We start from the raw sequence: 16874 nt of genomic DNA, 5'->3' as shown, positions 1-16874 counted from the left end.
TATGGGTGAGCTTTGTGTTTAACTAGCACTGAGTTTAAGATTTGTTCAGTCTTTACCCAATTCATCACAATTTCTAGGCAGCTAAACAGTGTGGTGCAGAACCACTATCAACCTGTGTGCAGTATTTCATACAAAAAGGACTGGACCATGAAATTTCTGAGACCTTCATTGGAAAGAACTTCATGTCCATCACTCTCCATCCCATTTTTATGACAGTCATTGCCATGTCATCAGGTTTGTGTTAGCTCTATGTTCTTATATTCATATTAGAATTATCCTTATTATATTTTACCAGGGGAAATGAGTGCCCTTGATAAGGACGTTTCACATTTCTTGAAAAGCGTTTTCACATTTTCCTGCTACTCTGGCTTTATCACTGTTCCTGTTCCACTGAGCTACTATTTTACTGCCTATTTCCTTGACTCAGCACCAGCAACCAGAATGGAAAGTTTTTAGGAAGATTTAAGAGCTGCAGAGGAGGACAGAACACATCCTAGTGTGGGACTTGGTGGGGAAGGGCAGTAAGTTCTTACCTGGTCTTTGTTGAAAGTAACCATGCATTGGTAAGCAGCATCTGCTGATGCAAATATGTGGGGGGGATTTGAGGCACGTTTCACTCCATGATAAAGTCTGGAAAACTGAAAAACATTAACTTAAAGAACTCTTCTAATGTCCCAGTACCTTTTGCCCACAAAACCAAGGCTTCGTCACTTATTAGGGGAATTGTGGCATCAGGGAGGCTGTAGAGCTGAGGCTCTGGAGTCTATAGAGCTGACTTCAAATCCCAGTTCTTCACTTACTGGCTTCCTAAGCTTGTGGAAGGGCATTAACTTCACTATGTCCTCATCTGCCAAATAGGCTTAATAATATTACCTGTCACACAGGTTCGTGAGAGATAAACAAGGTAACCCAATGCCTGGTGTATGGTTAGCTGTTTTGTTACATATTAACTTAAAGTTACCCCCAAACTGTAACAATTCCATCTGTGTTGCATTATTATCTTCAGTTTGGGGTATGTACACCCCCAGGATGACATAATTTTGTTCTCATTTCTTCTCCCTTTTCATTTTCCCTTGAGATTTCACATTTCCCATGAAGGAGCCACATGCTCATAAAGGATCCCTTACCTGTGGAGAGTATATGTTTAGATTCTGGAAGGGGTTTAAGGCAATTAAGATGTCTCCAACATATGTGTAAATCAGTAAGTCCACATAACGCTTCTGCAACTGATGAATAATTGTATCCTAAGAAGAGGATAAATAGTACTGAGAGTAAACATTATTTCCAGTCAAGGGAGAGATCCTAAAAATAACAACAAATGTATTCTTACAAGAATATTTTTCTCTAAAACATTAAAATAGTCCATTTAAGTCATACCCTATTGATTAGGATCCTAATCATTAGGACCCTAATGATCCTAAATGCAGATATTTGCCTTGAAAAAAGAAAAAATTAGGAATATGCTAAAAGAATTCGCCCACTTAGGACTTGCTAAAAGACTCTGACATATGCAACAAAGATTTTGTTTGTTATTATGAAAAACATGTCTCACCCAACCAAAATGTTCTATTTAGAATTTGATTTAATAGGCCATTCCTATTAATAAAGTACAGACAAACCGTAACTTCATTTCTCAAAGTATTACACTTAAAATTTATGTGGTGGGAATGCAGAATTGAACACTTTTATATCACACTTTAGTGATTCATGCTTTGCAGTTAAGGGTCCCCAGAGTTAGAATCAGCAGAAGCAGCTCCAGTGCAATTAACAGCTCTATTAAACATGCATATTTTAAATGGGGATTATCACAGTTTCCAAATTTAGAATTCAAGCTATATTAGCTTCACTATTTCCCTAAATGAAGCTCCTCTTTATGAAGAACAAACAACTATCTTAATTTAAGGGTTAAGGTGCACTTTTCTATAAACAGAAAATAATTTCAGCTGATCTAGTACCTCATTTAAGCCTACCATATAAAGGCCTTTACGGGAAAAATCCAAATCCTTTTCTCTTCATCATTTAGGACATTTGGGGGACTATAAATGCACACAACACCGGATCATAGTCACAGCAACCAAACGTTCCTGAGCTTCACCCCAAGGCTATACAAACAATTAAAGTTTCAAGTGACCTTAGGAGAATATCATCTACAACAGAAAGGTCACACCACTCATGTGAAACAAATGTCATTGGTGAAAATTGTCTACTAAATATTTAGTACCTCATCCAGAACCTCGAGATTGACCAAATCATCCTCAAGGCAGTATTTTTCTGCATCTTCCACATGATAGGGTCTTCTGGTATGCATCCTTTCATGCCTAGAGTTTATCCAGAGAATATTAGCACTAAGGCAGTAAAAAATACAGCAAACAGTAGGCCACAAGAACAACGCAGCCACAGTCTTACCACACAACGTGTTCAGAGACTTCAGAGAAGGGACAGGACGAGCAAGTCCAGTCCAGGTCCCCAGCTCTCTCCCCATCACTGCAGGGCTCCCAGGGGTAAGGGGAGCTCCAGAGCTCAAGCCTTCCGCTGCCATAAGGAGCACAGCCAAGTGGGCCCATCTAACACTTATATCTGCTTTTCTTATGTGCCAACCACAGCACTTCCTTGCATTGTTTTCTGTTCAGTGTCAGGCATGTAATTCTCACTAGGGTACTTCCCTTGAGGTCCCCTCCTGCTGTCCACCAGCACCACCCCACGTGTCTTGAGAAATTTTTAAAACTACAGAAAACTTCAGAGAATAATATAGCAGATACCAACGAATCAATAAATGCTTACATTTTATCTTGTTTATTTTAAAGCCCTTTGGGACCCATGTTCCATCCCACTCCCCTTTCCTGAGTGACCACTATTTCGTGGGTATCCTTCCAATTTAAAATTATTGGTCATACACATATTTGTACCCATAATACATAGATTTTGTATGTTAAATTATAAAAATGATATCATACTGGTGGTTTCATTTTGCAAATTTACTTTTTTCCATTCAACATCATGATTCCCCACCCACCCCTTCTCCCATCTCTCTCTCTCTTTCCATATATATATATATATATATATATATATGGACCTGTGATGATACTGGGCATAAAAGGTGACGGGGTAGACACACACACATACATACATAGAGAGAAAGACAGGGAACGAGGGAGAGAAAGAGAGAATGAGAGTGAGTGAGCAAGTGACTGTCACTTTAATCACTGGGTAATATTACATCATATAAATATGTACCAATTTCTTTACCCAGTCTTGATCAACATTTAGGCTGATTCCAACTTTTTGCTATCAAAAACAAAGCAGCACTCAGTATCTTTATGTGCATCTCCTTGTGTACATATGTGAGATTTTCTCTTGGGAGTGTACTCACCATTTAAAAAACTTCCTGCCTATTAAATTAAAAGTTACTTCCTAATCCCTATTATTGATAGATTTGAAGAAGGAGTATTTTAAGCATGGTATTAGTCATCTCCAGTGCTAGAACCAATTTTGCTGCTAATTCATATAGAAGTCCAAAGAGCTGAAACTTAATTTTACTTAATAACGTCAAATTTATAACCTAAGCACTTTAAAATTATTATTAGACAGAACAGTTTATTCATCTGTATTCTAACATATTAGTGATGTCAAAGAAAAATCATATCTGTTTGAAAAACAGCTTTTTTAAAAAACTCAGAGCTGCTTCTATCTAGCCACTTTGCCAAATAAAACAACAGGAGGGTACACATTTCTGGCCAAATCCTCTTCACATAAAACCCAAGCATTTTTTTCCTTTGAAGTTCACCATAAAACAAAATATTGCAACATATTTTTAATAAATTAAATTCTCATCATATTAAATTCGGCTAGTTTATCTCCTTCCTAAATTTATATCTTGCAATCGTATGAAATAGTCTATGTTAGAGTTTATTTCAAGCATCTTTTGACAAAGAAAGTCAGGAATTTTTAAAAAATCCACAGCTCTGGTTCGGGTCAAGATGAAGTAAGTACTCTCCATTCTGTCTCCACATTGAATGCAATTAAATACCTTGGACAGAATGCATGGTACTCTGAGAAGTATATGGTAACAGGTTGACCGGGGGAATCAGAATTCAAAATATCACTGAGTCAATGGTGAGTTTCCTGAGATTTTTTTTTTTTTCTTCCAGTAACTCCTGACCTGGACTTGAAGTCAGCCTGAACTGTATATAGGGATGTCAAACTGCACGCTGGATGACATTTTTACAGCCAACTAAAAATGGAAGCATTGACAAACCTCACTTGCAATATCACAAATAAATAAACTCTAGTAGAAAGTCGTGACTATAACTGTGAACATGTACAATGCAATACCACCAGGATCGAAACTGTCATCTTCTGAACCCTGAAGAGCTTATCTGTATATCTGTCTCACAGATTTAACCTCCAGGAATCATGCAGATGCTGTCCGCAAATCTGAGCTTGCAAGGTATTTCCACTCTGATACAGACCACTTCATTTTCTCACTCAGGGAAAAAAATATATTCCAGCCCTATCTCAGTATTCCCCAACTAGTGTTCTTCTGAAACTGCTACCTGCTTCATTTTCCTGCTTTGGCTATAGTGTTTGGAGAGAATGAAGAGAAAAAAATTATTTATTCCAATTTTTATCTTTTTTAATTTACATTATCCTAGAGTACATATATTTATTAAAAGTGTTACATTGTTTTATATTTGTCTATTTTTAGTTAAAATTAATCAAAAGAAATTTGGTTTAAATTTTTTTAGTTTTCTTGAGTTAAATAATTTGTTGTCACCAGTAACCATCAACTTAAATTTCCTTTAAGTTCACATGCTCCACCTACTGCCTTACTTGAGAATAGCATCTATTATCAATTTTTGCTGAAGAATTCCTTGTTTAATGTGAAAATTACAGATTTCCAACTAAAAACTTTGGATTGAGTATTCCAAAGCTTAGAGGAATGGAGAGATAGGTAAATGGCTGGATAAAGCAAAAGGCATTCTATTAAATTAAGAGTATATGGTAAGGTATTATAGTTTTGATGATTTAGAAGATATTTTCAAATCCCAACAAAGTCTATACTGCTTTTTGCTAGATTTTCTATTTGTTTTCATGAAGCCCTAAGTATGTTGTCTGCCAAGCCTGGCTTCCCAGACAAATGGAGTTTGGGGGTTAAAGCTTAGAGAGGATGAGACTCAAAGCCCTGGCTTAGGCTGGTTCTTGGAGTTTGGTTTTGGTGTGGTGTGGGGCAGGTAGTGGTGAGAAGGGTTGACCTAAGGATTCAGGGATCAGGAAAAGGGGAAACTGGTGTCTGAGTCCCCAGTTCAAGTAAGGTGGGAATGAGGGCAATTCTGAAACATCAGGTCTAAGGCAATGGGCGGAGAATAAGAACTGGATCTGAGGAGTGGGTGAGACAGAGCCAGAGGTGGAGACTGGGAGCTCCCCTAAAACAACAGTGGGCACAAATGAGACAGAGGATGGGGGATTTTTGGAATGTCTTAGGTCCAGCCCATGAGGGGGGAAAGAAGCTGTAGAACGTACCAGGTTAGTTCAGACACTGGGGGAATAAAGTCCTAAAGTGCTGTTGGCTTCACTATAATTTAATCTCTATACCTGCATTATGGTTAAAACCATTTCTGGGAGTTCTCTTTGATATCTCATCACTGGGCCTGCAGACTTCTTTGTTTGAGCTGCTGGCCCTATGAATAATATTGACAAAATATTACATATTTTGTCCAAAAGTGATTCCTTAATCCCTTAGCCTGTTCCTGTCTGTCAACTTTGCCTGTGGAAGGAGTAACATCCATGTAGGCAGGTCCACACCGGGCTGCAGGAGCTTCACGTAGGTATGGCAGGAGGCATTCTTCCCTTCGTGCCCAACTATGTTGAAGAACAAAGAATAGAAGGAAGGCCTCTAAATTATAATTCAAGGGTAGGAAGGAAACAAAATCTTTATTTTGTAAGAACAGCTGGTTCTTATTAGTTGCCCATTTTATACACATCAGTGTATACATGTCAATCCCAATCGCCCAATTCATCACACCACCACCCCACCCCCTCTTGGTGTCCATACATTTGTTATCTACATCTGTGTCTCTATTTCTGCCTTGCAAACCGGTTCATCTGTACCATTTTTCTAGGTTCCACATATATGTGTTAATATACGATATTTGAAACAAAATCTTTTAGTCTAAAAATGACAGGGGATGTGCTATTGAGAGGTGAAACTCTGCCCTGAAAAATGCCTGATAGTCTTTTAGACGGTTGTCCTATGGCAGGAGGACCATTGGGAAGGCCACCTCTACCTCCACTCCTCTACACTCAGGATCAGAGCCCTTTCCTCCATCCAAGAGTGGAACCGGAAGGAGTGGAAAATGACTAACACTCCCACCGGATTCCAGATAAGTAAGTAAAATCTTTTGGGGGTGGAGAAAAAAGGAGTAAAGAAAAGGAGTAAGGGAGAGGGTCCAGGCTCAAAGGTGGTGGTCCTCAAGAGTCTAAGACAAAGGCTTCTGAGGCCATGTACAAAGCTCAGGAACAAGTTGACAATTTGGATAGATTAGAGGAACCATTCCCTTATCACCACATTCAATGGATCTCATATAGTAAGGAAAATGTTACTCAAAATTGGGGATAGAGTACTATTACTCCAACAAAGGTAGTGATGTTGAATATTTCTTCCAAATCATTATTTCCATTTCAGTATACCTCTTGATAACAGAGTGGATGAAAGAGAAACTTTTTACTATAATCACATAATCATGGACCTAGCATGAGAAAAATAATGGCAAAGCAACTAGGTGTAACACCATCCTACTGAGATCCAAATATGAGTAAAGTTACCACCTAGATAACTTTAACTACATGAGCTCGATCTTGATCTGAAATTTAAGCTTATATCTATCAAACAAACATTATAATACATAGATTAAAAAATACAAGAATTATTTGGGTGGAAATCTCTATAGTATCTCCCTGTTTTTTCATCCAAGCATTGTTTTTGACCAGAATTTCAATAGATCAGCATCTTATCAATTATATTAAGTGTATTTGATATAGCTATCTTCTCTAGGCAGCAAGAATCAGTGACACCAGCAGAAAATTAAATATTAATTCACTCATTCAGTTATAGATAGACAGAGATAGATAGCAGATTACATCAGGGTATGGATTTATTTCTTGTCTGTTAGGAAAACAGGAAAATCCTTAACCTGCTATGTGGCAAGCATCTTCAGCACTTGATGAAGTAATCATTCAAAAGTCATTCATTTGCACAGGATTCCAAGAACCCAACAGTGTATGTAATGTGATGTATGTGTATATATGTGGTGGGGGGTGCATGTTTGCAGGTAAAAGAGGAAGCGAGTGAGCAAGACTTACTAGGGAAAGCTCAGCAGTGAAGCAGTGACAAATCTGTTTTTAAGGGCCACTGCTGTTGGTTGAAAAGAAATCAGAAAAGCTGAGGTCACTGTTTTAACCAGCCTCAGGCAAATTGCAAGGGTAGAATCAAAATCCATTAAACAGAGCAGGGAAACAGTCAGCAACTTAATTGTTCTACCAGTAATACTTGGTAGTAGACCCTTGGCATTTGAGGGTTTAACATTTGTGGTTTCAGCTAGTCCCAAACCACCCACAGGGGAACAAACAATGTGCTGGGTTTTGCAATTTTCCTGAGGCTAGAAGTTGAGTCCATGATGGGAGGTTGGAAGGTGGGAGTGGGTCAAGTCACAGCACAGCCAACCAGCGCTTTTCCTGCCTCTACTCTAATTGCAGACAGAGGTTTTGCTCTTTTCCCACTAACCCTTGTGAAGTGATTTTTTAAAAAGCATGTTTTCATGTCGACGTCTCTAACTTTGATAGTGACATGATATACCAGATAATATTGATGAATTCAGGGATTTGCAAAAGTGATTTGGGGAAAAATTCCTTTTGAAAGTCAAAGAAATGGGAGCTGATGTAAAGGAAATGACCAAATTGTTTAACAGCATCCCTGACAGGTTAAGTAAAAATGTAGCCCTAAACTATTGCTCACAGAATATTAGGGCTATGTGACTTCCTTTGAGAGTCAGCCTTGGATGCATAACCTCTCTACTGTTCCTGAGTCGAACATATGCTGTAGAAAAATTATAAGTTACTGGAAAAACTTAAATTCCAATGATTTCACTCATTCAATCAGCATCAGGAAATGGTATCAAATCTCAAATAGTACAGTGTCATTTCTCCATAGGTGCCTCATATACATAATGTGCAATGGGAATGGATCACAGTCTGGCTGTCCCAAGAAACTGCACCAATCAGAAGAGCTAGAACACTTACACCAGGAGAGGAGCGGTGGGGCCTCACCACTCAAGCTCTTCTTTATACTGTGAATGAAAAATATTGGCTGCCTTATCAGTGAACAGAGGATGTGCAGCCATCAAGCCATCACATTACGGCATCTACAAAGATGAGTTCTGAGGGAACTGAGGATGGAAACAGGATGTCTGATGCCCATCATTTAGCAGTCAACTGCTGCAGCCATCCAGCAACTGTGCACCTTGAGGAGACTCAGGATGTGAAAGCACAGGATACTGGCCCCAGATAGCTGAGGTGCATATGGAAGGAATGATTCCAGTGAGCCCAGACTCTTGCATTGTCCCATATACAGAAAAGTGCTAAATTCCTTAACTTGAGATATCTGGTTTTCTTTAAGTAACAATCAACCACCTGGTCTTTGCTGCAAAAAAACTCCTACATATCCTGGCTCCCTGCCTTGCATCTTCAGAGCAGTCTCCCAGAGTTACCTGAGATGCTGTGTCCCAGGCTTAAGCCCTCAGTTTTGTCCACCAAATAAAACGTAACTCTCAACTTTTAGGTTGTGCATTTTTTTTTCAGTCAACAATACACAGTACAGCTTCTGCTCTATTGTGAATGAGCTCTCCATGATTCCTAGCCTTATTCCTGAATACGTGTCTATTTCCTTATCATAGCTGGAATGGACCATTTCCTCATAATGTTCCTGCCTCCTTCCACCTTCCATCCACTCGTGGTGGGGGGGTGGGGTGGGGAAAGGAGTGCCCTCCTTGCTCCCCTCTGCCTTTTTCCATCCATTGTTCTCCCTAACCAATCTCTCTCTTTTAAAAAGTTCATATCACCCTCTCGTACCATCTTCTCCAGCACCTGACCCCCATTTTCCTTTCTCTCTACTCCTTCCCCTAATTCCAGTCTTTGGTTTTCCCATACCCTACCAATCACTTTGTTAATTCTTCTCACGTTCTAATTTCAAGATTCCTCTTTGTCAATTCTTTAAAAACTTTTATTTCTCCTCCACTGAAGTTGTCCACAAGTTCAGCTATGACTAGTTCCCAATAATCTCTCAAAAGTTCCCAAGGAGATGAATATAGATGCAAAAATCCTCAACAAAATACTAGCAAACAGAATCCAACAACACATTAAAAGGATCATACACCACGATCAAGTGGGATTTATCCCAGGATAAATGCCCTTGCTCCCAGGGATGCAAGGATTCTTCAATATATGCAAATCAATCAATGTGATACACCATATTAACAAATTGAAGAATAAAAACCATATGATTGGGCTTCCCTGGTGGCGCAGTGGTTGAGAATCTGCCTGCTAATGCAGGGGACACGGGTTCGAGCCCTGGTCTGGGAAGATCCCACATGCCGCGGAGCAGCTGGGCCCGTGAGCCACAATTGCTGAGCCTGCGCGTCTGGAGCCTGTGCCCCGCGACGGGAGGGGCCGCGATAGAGAAAGGCCCGCGCACCGCGATGAAGAGCGGTCCCCGCACCGCGATGAAGAGTGGCCCCCGCTTGCCGCAACTGGAGAAAGCCCTCGAACGAACCGAAGACCCAACACAGTCAAAAATAAATAAATAAATAAATAAATAAATAAATAAATAAATAAATAAATAAATAAAATCAAGTAAAACTTAAAAAAAAAAAAAACCATATGATCATCTCAATAGATGCAGAAAAAGCTTTTGACAAAATTCAACACCCATTTATGATAAAAACTCTCCAGAAAGTGGGCATAGAGGGAACCTACCTCAACATAATAAAGGCCATATATGACAAACCCACAGCCAACATCATTCTCAACGGTGAAAAACTGAAAGCATTTCCTCTAAGACCAGGAACGAGACAAGGATGTCCACTCTCACCACTATTATTCAACATAGTTCTGGAAGTCCTAGCCACGGCAATCAGAGAAGAAAAAGAAATAAAAGGAATACAAATTGGAAAAGAAGAAGTAAAACTGTCACTGTTTGCAGATGATATGATACTATACATAGAGAATCCTAAAACTGCCACCAGAAAACTGCTAGAGCTAATTAATGAATATGGTAAAGTTGCAGGATACAAAATTAATGCACAGAAATCTCTTGCATTCCTATACACTAGTGATGAAAAATCTGAAAGAGAAATTATGGAAACACTCCCATTTACCATTGCAACAAAAAGAATAAAATACCTAGGAATAAACCTACCTAGGGAGACAAAAGACCTGTATGCAGAAAACTATAAGACACTGATGAAAGAAATTAAAGATGATACCAACAGATGGAGAGATATACCATGTTCTTGGATTGGAAGAATCAACATTGTGAAAATGACTATACTACCCAAAGCAATCTACAGATTCAATGCAATCCCTATCAAATTACCAATGGCATTTTTACTGAGCTAGAACACATCATCTTAAAATTTGTATGGAGACACAAAAGACCCCGAATAGCCAAAGCAGTCTTGAGGGAAAAAAACGGAGCTGGAGGAATCAGACTCCCTGATTTCAGACTACACGACAAAGCTACAGTAATCAAGACAATTTGGTATACTGGCACAAAAACAGAAACACAGATCAATGGAACAGTATAGAAAGCTCAGAGATAAACCCACGCACCTATGGTCAACTAATCTATGACAAAGGAGGCAAGGATATACAATGGAGAAAAGACAGTCTCTTCAATAAGTGGTGCTGGGAAAACTGGACAGCTACATGTAAAAGAATGAAATTAGAATACTCCCTAACATCATACACAAAAATAAACTCAAAATGGATTAGAGACCTAAATGTAAGACTGGACACTATAAAACTCTTAGAGGAAAACATAGGAAGAACACTCTTTGACATAAATCACAGCAAGATCTTTTTTGATCCACCTCCTAGAGTAATGGAAATAAAAACAAAAATAAACAAATGGGACCTAATGAAACTTCAAAGCTTTTGCACAGCAAAGGAAACCATAAACAAGACGAAAAGACAACCCTCAGAATGGGAGAAAATATTTGCAAACGAATCAATGGACAAAGGATTAATCTCCAAAATATATAAACAGCTCATTCAGCTCAATATTAAAGAAACAAATACCCCAATCCAAAAATGGGCAGAAGACCTAAATAGACATTTCTCCAAAGAAGACATACAGATGGCCACGAAGCACATGAAAAGATGCTCAACATCACTAATTATTAGAGAAATGCAAATCAAACCTACAATGAGGTATCACCTCACACCAGTTAGAATGGGCATCATCAGAAAATCTACAAAAAACAAATGCTGGAGAGGGTGTGGAGAAAAGGGAACCCTCTTGCACTGTCAGTGGGAATGTAAATTGATACAGCCACTATGGAGAACAGTATGGAGGTTCCTTAAAAAACTAAAAATAGAATTACCATATGATCCAGCAGTCCCACTACTGGGCATATACCCAGAGAAAACCATAGTTCAAAAAGACACGTGCACTCCATTGTTCAATGCAGCACTATTTACAATAGCCAGGTCATGGAAGCAACCTAAATGCCCATCGACAGATGAATGGATAAAGAAGTCGTGGTACATATATACAATGGAATATTACTCAGCCATAAAAAGGAATGAAATTGGGTCATTTGTAGAGACGTGGATGGATCTAGAGACTGTCATACAGAGTGAAGTAAGTCAGAAAGAGAAAAACAAATATCGTATATTAACACATATATGTGGAATCTAGAAAAACGGTACAGATGAACGGGTTTGCAAGCAGAAAAAGAGAAACAGATGTAGAGGACAAACGTATGGACACCAAGCGGGGGAAAGTGGCGGGGGGGTGGTGGTGGGATGAATTGGGCGATTGGGATTGACATGTATACACTGATGTGTATAAAACTGATGACTAATAAGAACCTGCAGTATAAAAAAAAAAAAAAAAGTTCCCGAGGACTCAGTTCTGCAATCTCTTTTCTCACCATCCTCTCACTGAATCTGCTTTTTGTCTTCATTGTAACTGCCAGTTACATGTAACTCCATTGTAACTGCCCTGACCCAGACCCACATTCAAAGTCAACAAGCCACTCTGGCTTCACTTTCTTCCAAATCTCCAAAAAGACCTCAAGGATACTCTCCTACTCAGATTCTCTTGCCCCCGTGTCCACCCATCAATGTCCATCCAAGCCAGTCTCCAGCCTGAAGAAGACCACAGTATCTGCTTTCTCTACTCCTACTCCTGCGGCTAAGAATTGGTAGAGATGATAGATGGAAAAGGTGATGGTGCTGATGGTACAATTTTTCAGAGGTTCTAATGCCAAATGCTCTCCTGAATGCTCTACATGCATTATCTTAAACACTGACTAACTTCACTACAATGTAATGCTATTCAGTTAAGTTCCACCTGGGTTTTCTGTGCTATTGAGCAATCGTTATGTCCACCTTTAATGAACCCTTTATCATATTCCTCATAGCAGTTATTTCAAGGATTTAACACTTCCCTGGAGTCCACAGCTCACTCCCAACTTTGAGACCACTTTGCTTACTTTTTTTTGGAAAGCTAAAGGCCATTCAACATGAGTTTCCTCATAGTATCTCCTCTGCCTCTTGCTCCCCACCTCTCAAATTTTCTGGATATCTTCGTCTAACCTTTCTGTGTCTTTCTCAACCTAGAGATTCTTTCTAAGTTCAATCTTCCTCTTAGGTGCTTGATCTCCCTCCCTCTTGCTTCCTCTGTTACCTTCTCTCTATTTTCAATGTCTCCCTCTATATAAGATCCTCCCCTTCACCTATCCAAGTTCTTCCCCATCCTTTAAGAACCTGCCTTCTTCTCTGCAACCGCCTGAAAATACCAACTTCTTTCGCCCCTGGAGAAAGTACTGAAGAGGACAGAACATTCCCTGCCTTTGCAGGAACAGTAAAACAGTAAAAAAACAGTAAAAAAATTTCCCCCTGTAGGCTGTAGTTCTCATTTCTCTGCATTAGCTCTCAAAACTAAACAAGTCTCTGCAGTTGGGGGTCTCAGGACTGTTTGGACCATTGAAGAACACTTCTTTGGGCAGAAAGCTGGAAGCTTTGTGTAATACCTGGAAGTACATGGCATTGCATAGGCTATGCATGGCATTTGATAGGATATGAAGAAGCAAAGTAAGTCTTTTTACTGGTCTCTGTCTCTGAGTGTCTTGCAATTTCTGTTTGATTACAGTCTGAACCAGGGTAGGGAGGCAGCCAATTCAGGTAGACCCTGTGACGTTTCTCTCTTTCCCTAATATCTCTCATCCAATTCACCACTAAGTCTTGACAATACCATTACCTTAATACCTTCTGTTATTTACAATTGCCACAATCTGCTCTCACTAGCCTCCCTAGCTCCAGCCTTGCCCAGCTCCATTTCATTCTTCACACTGCAATCAGAACAATCTTCCTAAAGTACATCTCTGCTTGAAATCCTTCTGTGGTTCCCAAGTGTCTAAGGAACAAATCCAAGCTCCTTACCCCATCATGCCCTGGCCCCTGCCTGCCTTGTTTCTCCCTCCCCACGTCCCATGCCAAGCTCCAGCAATGCCAACTAATTGTTCACCAAATCCCCTAAGCTCTCTCCAGCCTCTGTGCCTTTACCCTTTGCTCATTCTTTCCTCCACGTGGAATAACCCCCCTTCCCCAACTATCTTTTATTCGTTCTTCAGGACAGTTCAAGGATCACCTTCCCACCAGTTTCCAGGGTCTACCCTTCCCAGGTACTCTGGGAGGTACTCCCGGCAACCCTCTATCCAGGTACTTTTCATTCTGAGCTCTTCTCATCTGATTCTTGTCTGTTTCACACACTGGACTATTAGCTCTTTATCAGGAACTGTATCTGATTTCCTCTGTTCGGCAGAGGGCTTGACACATACGCACATATAAATATCTCTGGAATGAATAAATGAATAAATGAGATTTTAAAAAAGAGACAGAAATTTATATTTTTAACATTTAGTATCTCAGTACTGTTTATTTTCATGATGTTGTTTGGTAAGTAAATAGAGATGAATTTGCACAGATTAAGGCCAAAAGAAACGGAGGACTGAATTAAACAGACCACAACGTATACAACTTCTACAACTACTGCTACCATTGACTGAGGTTTAACTCTGTTATCAACATTAAGTATTTTTTAATGTATTGACTCAACCCTCAAAATAATCTCCATCTTATAGATGAAAAAATTTTGGAACAGAAAAATTTAATAACTTGTCCATAAGTGGTTGAGCTGGGATTCAAACCTGGCAGAGTCAGGGGTTTTTTAACCACTGCATTGTACCACTTGCTGTGTGACCATAATTGTGCAGAAAAATGTAAATTGGGTATTCACCTCACTCATCTATGCGCTCACATCAATTATTCTTTGTTTATTCCACCTTAACTTGGAAACTCACAACTTTAAATATATTGAATTACCAGCATCAAATGATATTCGAGAATTTTTCCGGATGGGCTTAAAAAAAACACCCATGTAGCCAACTCCCTGCCACTTGCTAAGAGGAAGTAATAGTGTAGGACAGGTGGTAAGATGTGTTAATTTCATGCATCGTGTTTCCTTTAGAATTTTCCTTTCTCCTAAAGAAGTGGCTGGTTAAAGTTTTGATACCTATTTGTGAGGTTGTATTTTTTTAGTGACTTTTTCAAAGAAACACAAACTTCTCAGTGAAACTGAAGATTACAAAGACCCTGAGAGAAGGGTCTTTGACGTATGAGGCCCTTGACATCAAAGGAGTTAACAAAGATAAAGAGAAATTAGAGACAGGGTGAGAGAGCCTGAAGTCCTGGCTTTCTATGGTAAAGGGAGAAAAGTGTTTAAAAAGAGGACACACATCTGGACAGGCAAATTCAGGCAAAAGTGAAAAGCTGAATAACTTTGCAACTAAGTTTCAGAAATTGTTCTGCAGGAAATCAGAAGAAACAAGAAGATACCTGATTCAACGGAGAGCATTTAAATTCTGAGTTTGTTTTTTTTGCTTGGTTTGTACTTTATTTCATCTTCATTTTTGATGGCGGTGCTCTGTGTGTGTGTGTGTGTGTGTGTGTGTGCGTGTGTGTGGTAGAGGGGTGGTGGCTGGTGGATAGGAACAAAAGCAGAGGAAGAAAAGATTTCAGTTCCCTGGGGCTTAAACACAAATTCTACTGCTTCAAAAGGCAGCAAGTTACAAGAATTTCTCTGCATTTCTCTACCCCACGGGCAAGCCATAGAAAGAGAAGTTGCAGTGGAAAAGGGAAAAGAGTAGGAAAAAATTTGTTTTGAGCTATCAAAAAGGGAACCTGGGTTGTGGGGGGCGGGGAGGGGGGGGTGGGAATCGGCAAGATATAGTCACCTTGAAACTATGCCTCTAGCTCCTAGAGTTCTGATGCTCTTTGATTTGTAAACAGTTTTCTGCAGAATACGCTAATATTTCCAGAACTTGTGACTTGTGATATTTTAGTTTCTTCACCTCCAGTCCTTTGAATGTTCTTTTAGTAATAATGGATTAGAGCTTATCTGCATCCTGGCCAGTTTTGTAAAACCAAATAATTGCTGAGCTGCGGAAGCAGCTTTATTTGCATTTAGTTTTTTTTTTAAAGAGAAATTCTGCCACCCTCTGGACAGTAACCAAAGATCTATTTCTTAGAGACCACCACAGAATACTGTTTTAAGCAACTGCCCTTGAAAATAAACATTTTTTTTTTAATCTACTCTATAAAAATAGGAGAGGGGGAAAATCACAGTTGCTTTAGATAGCATAGATGATATCTGGGGGAAAAAATCATTTAAAAATACTAAATTGCCTCTAAGGAATTTTTAACTAAGAAAATGGGCTCAGGCACTTTAGAGAAAAAGCCTCCAGTGTATAATCTTTCAAAAACCACCTTATACTTCTACTCTCTAGCCTGCAATAGCCAAGTAAAGATTTCTCACACAATCTCAGCCGTGGCTGCTTTCATGCAGTTTTCTTTATTGGTGGAATTTTTTAAAACCTACATGTATATTAAATATAAATATATATGCATTGGTTTTTAACTAGAACATGAGGGTGGAGTGAGATTTCAGCCACAGTTAAGAGAAATTAGCCATAAGAGCACAAATGGGCAGCTTGTTTCTGAAGCTCTCCTGCTCTCATCCACCGGGCGTGGAGTACTTAATGTCATGTAAATGAAACTTAAAAATGCACGGATGTGATAATTACCGGTAATAATGCTGGGCAAATCAAAACACATGACATGCCGTTTTTTTCATAAATAACCAGAGAGAGGAAGCAGGAAGACGCCGAGGACCCTACCTGGTTTTAACAACAGGATTTAGATGCTTCTGGTCTTGAAGGACCTTGGCCAGCTCTTTTTGCAGAAACAAAACCTTCCCGTGGACTCCCTTAATAAATGGGTGGTCGAGGAGATGTGTGACGGAAGGCCGCTTTTCAAAATCCTTAATAAGACACCTGTTTACAAAAATCAACAAACAAGTGAAGTACAATGTTAGAAACCTGGCTCCCCTGTAAATACGGGAGAGAGGAGGAGAAAAAGCTCATTTATAAAACCTGATCACTAACCTTACACAGCTCTTTCTTTATTCATAGGTACCAGAACAGAAAAAACATTCTCTATAGTTGAATTGATCAAAACATCAGAAATCTATTTTAGTT

At 39.4% G+C, this 16874-nt stretch overlaps 1 protein-coding gene across 1 annotated transcript in view; it reads right to left on the bottom strand.

The window, feature by feature from the left end:
- Window positions 1-2308, bottom strand: part of MYO3B (myosin IIIB) — a 108807-nt gene extending 106499 nt beyond the window's left edge. The window contains exons 1-2 of the mRNA XM_057550943.1: window positions 2222-2308; window positions 1128-1244 (exon numbers count right to left, since the gene is read on the bottom strand). Of these exons, the coding sequence (XP_057406926.1) occupies window positions 1128-1244; window positions 2222-2308 (204 nt within the window). The remainder of the gene's footprint in view (window positions 1-1127; window positions 1245-2221) is intronic.
- Between the last annotated feature and the right edge of the window lie 14566 nt (window positions 2309-16874).

Source organism: Balaenoptera acutorostrata, chromosome 8 (genome assembly GCF_949987535.1).
Source record: "Balaenoptera acutorostrata chromosome 8, mBalAcu1.1, whole genome shotgun sequence".
In the NCBI taxonomy this organism is placed as follows: domain Eukaryota; kingdom Metazoa; phylum Chordata; class Mammalia; order Artiodactyla; family Balaenopteridae; genus Balaenoptera; species Balaenoptera acutorostrata.
The sequence above is the reverse complement of the archived record's forward strand: the minus strand, read 5'-3'. Positions and strand labels throughout refer to the sequence as shown.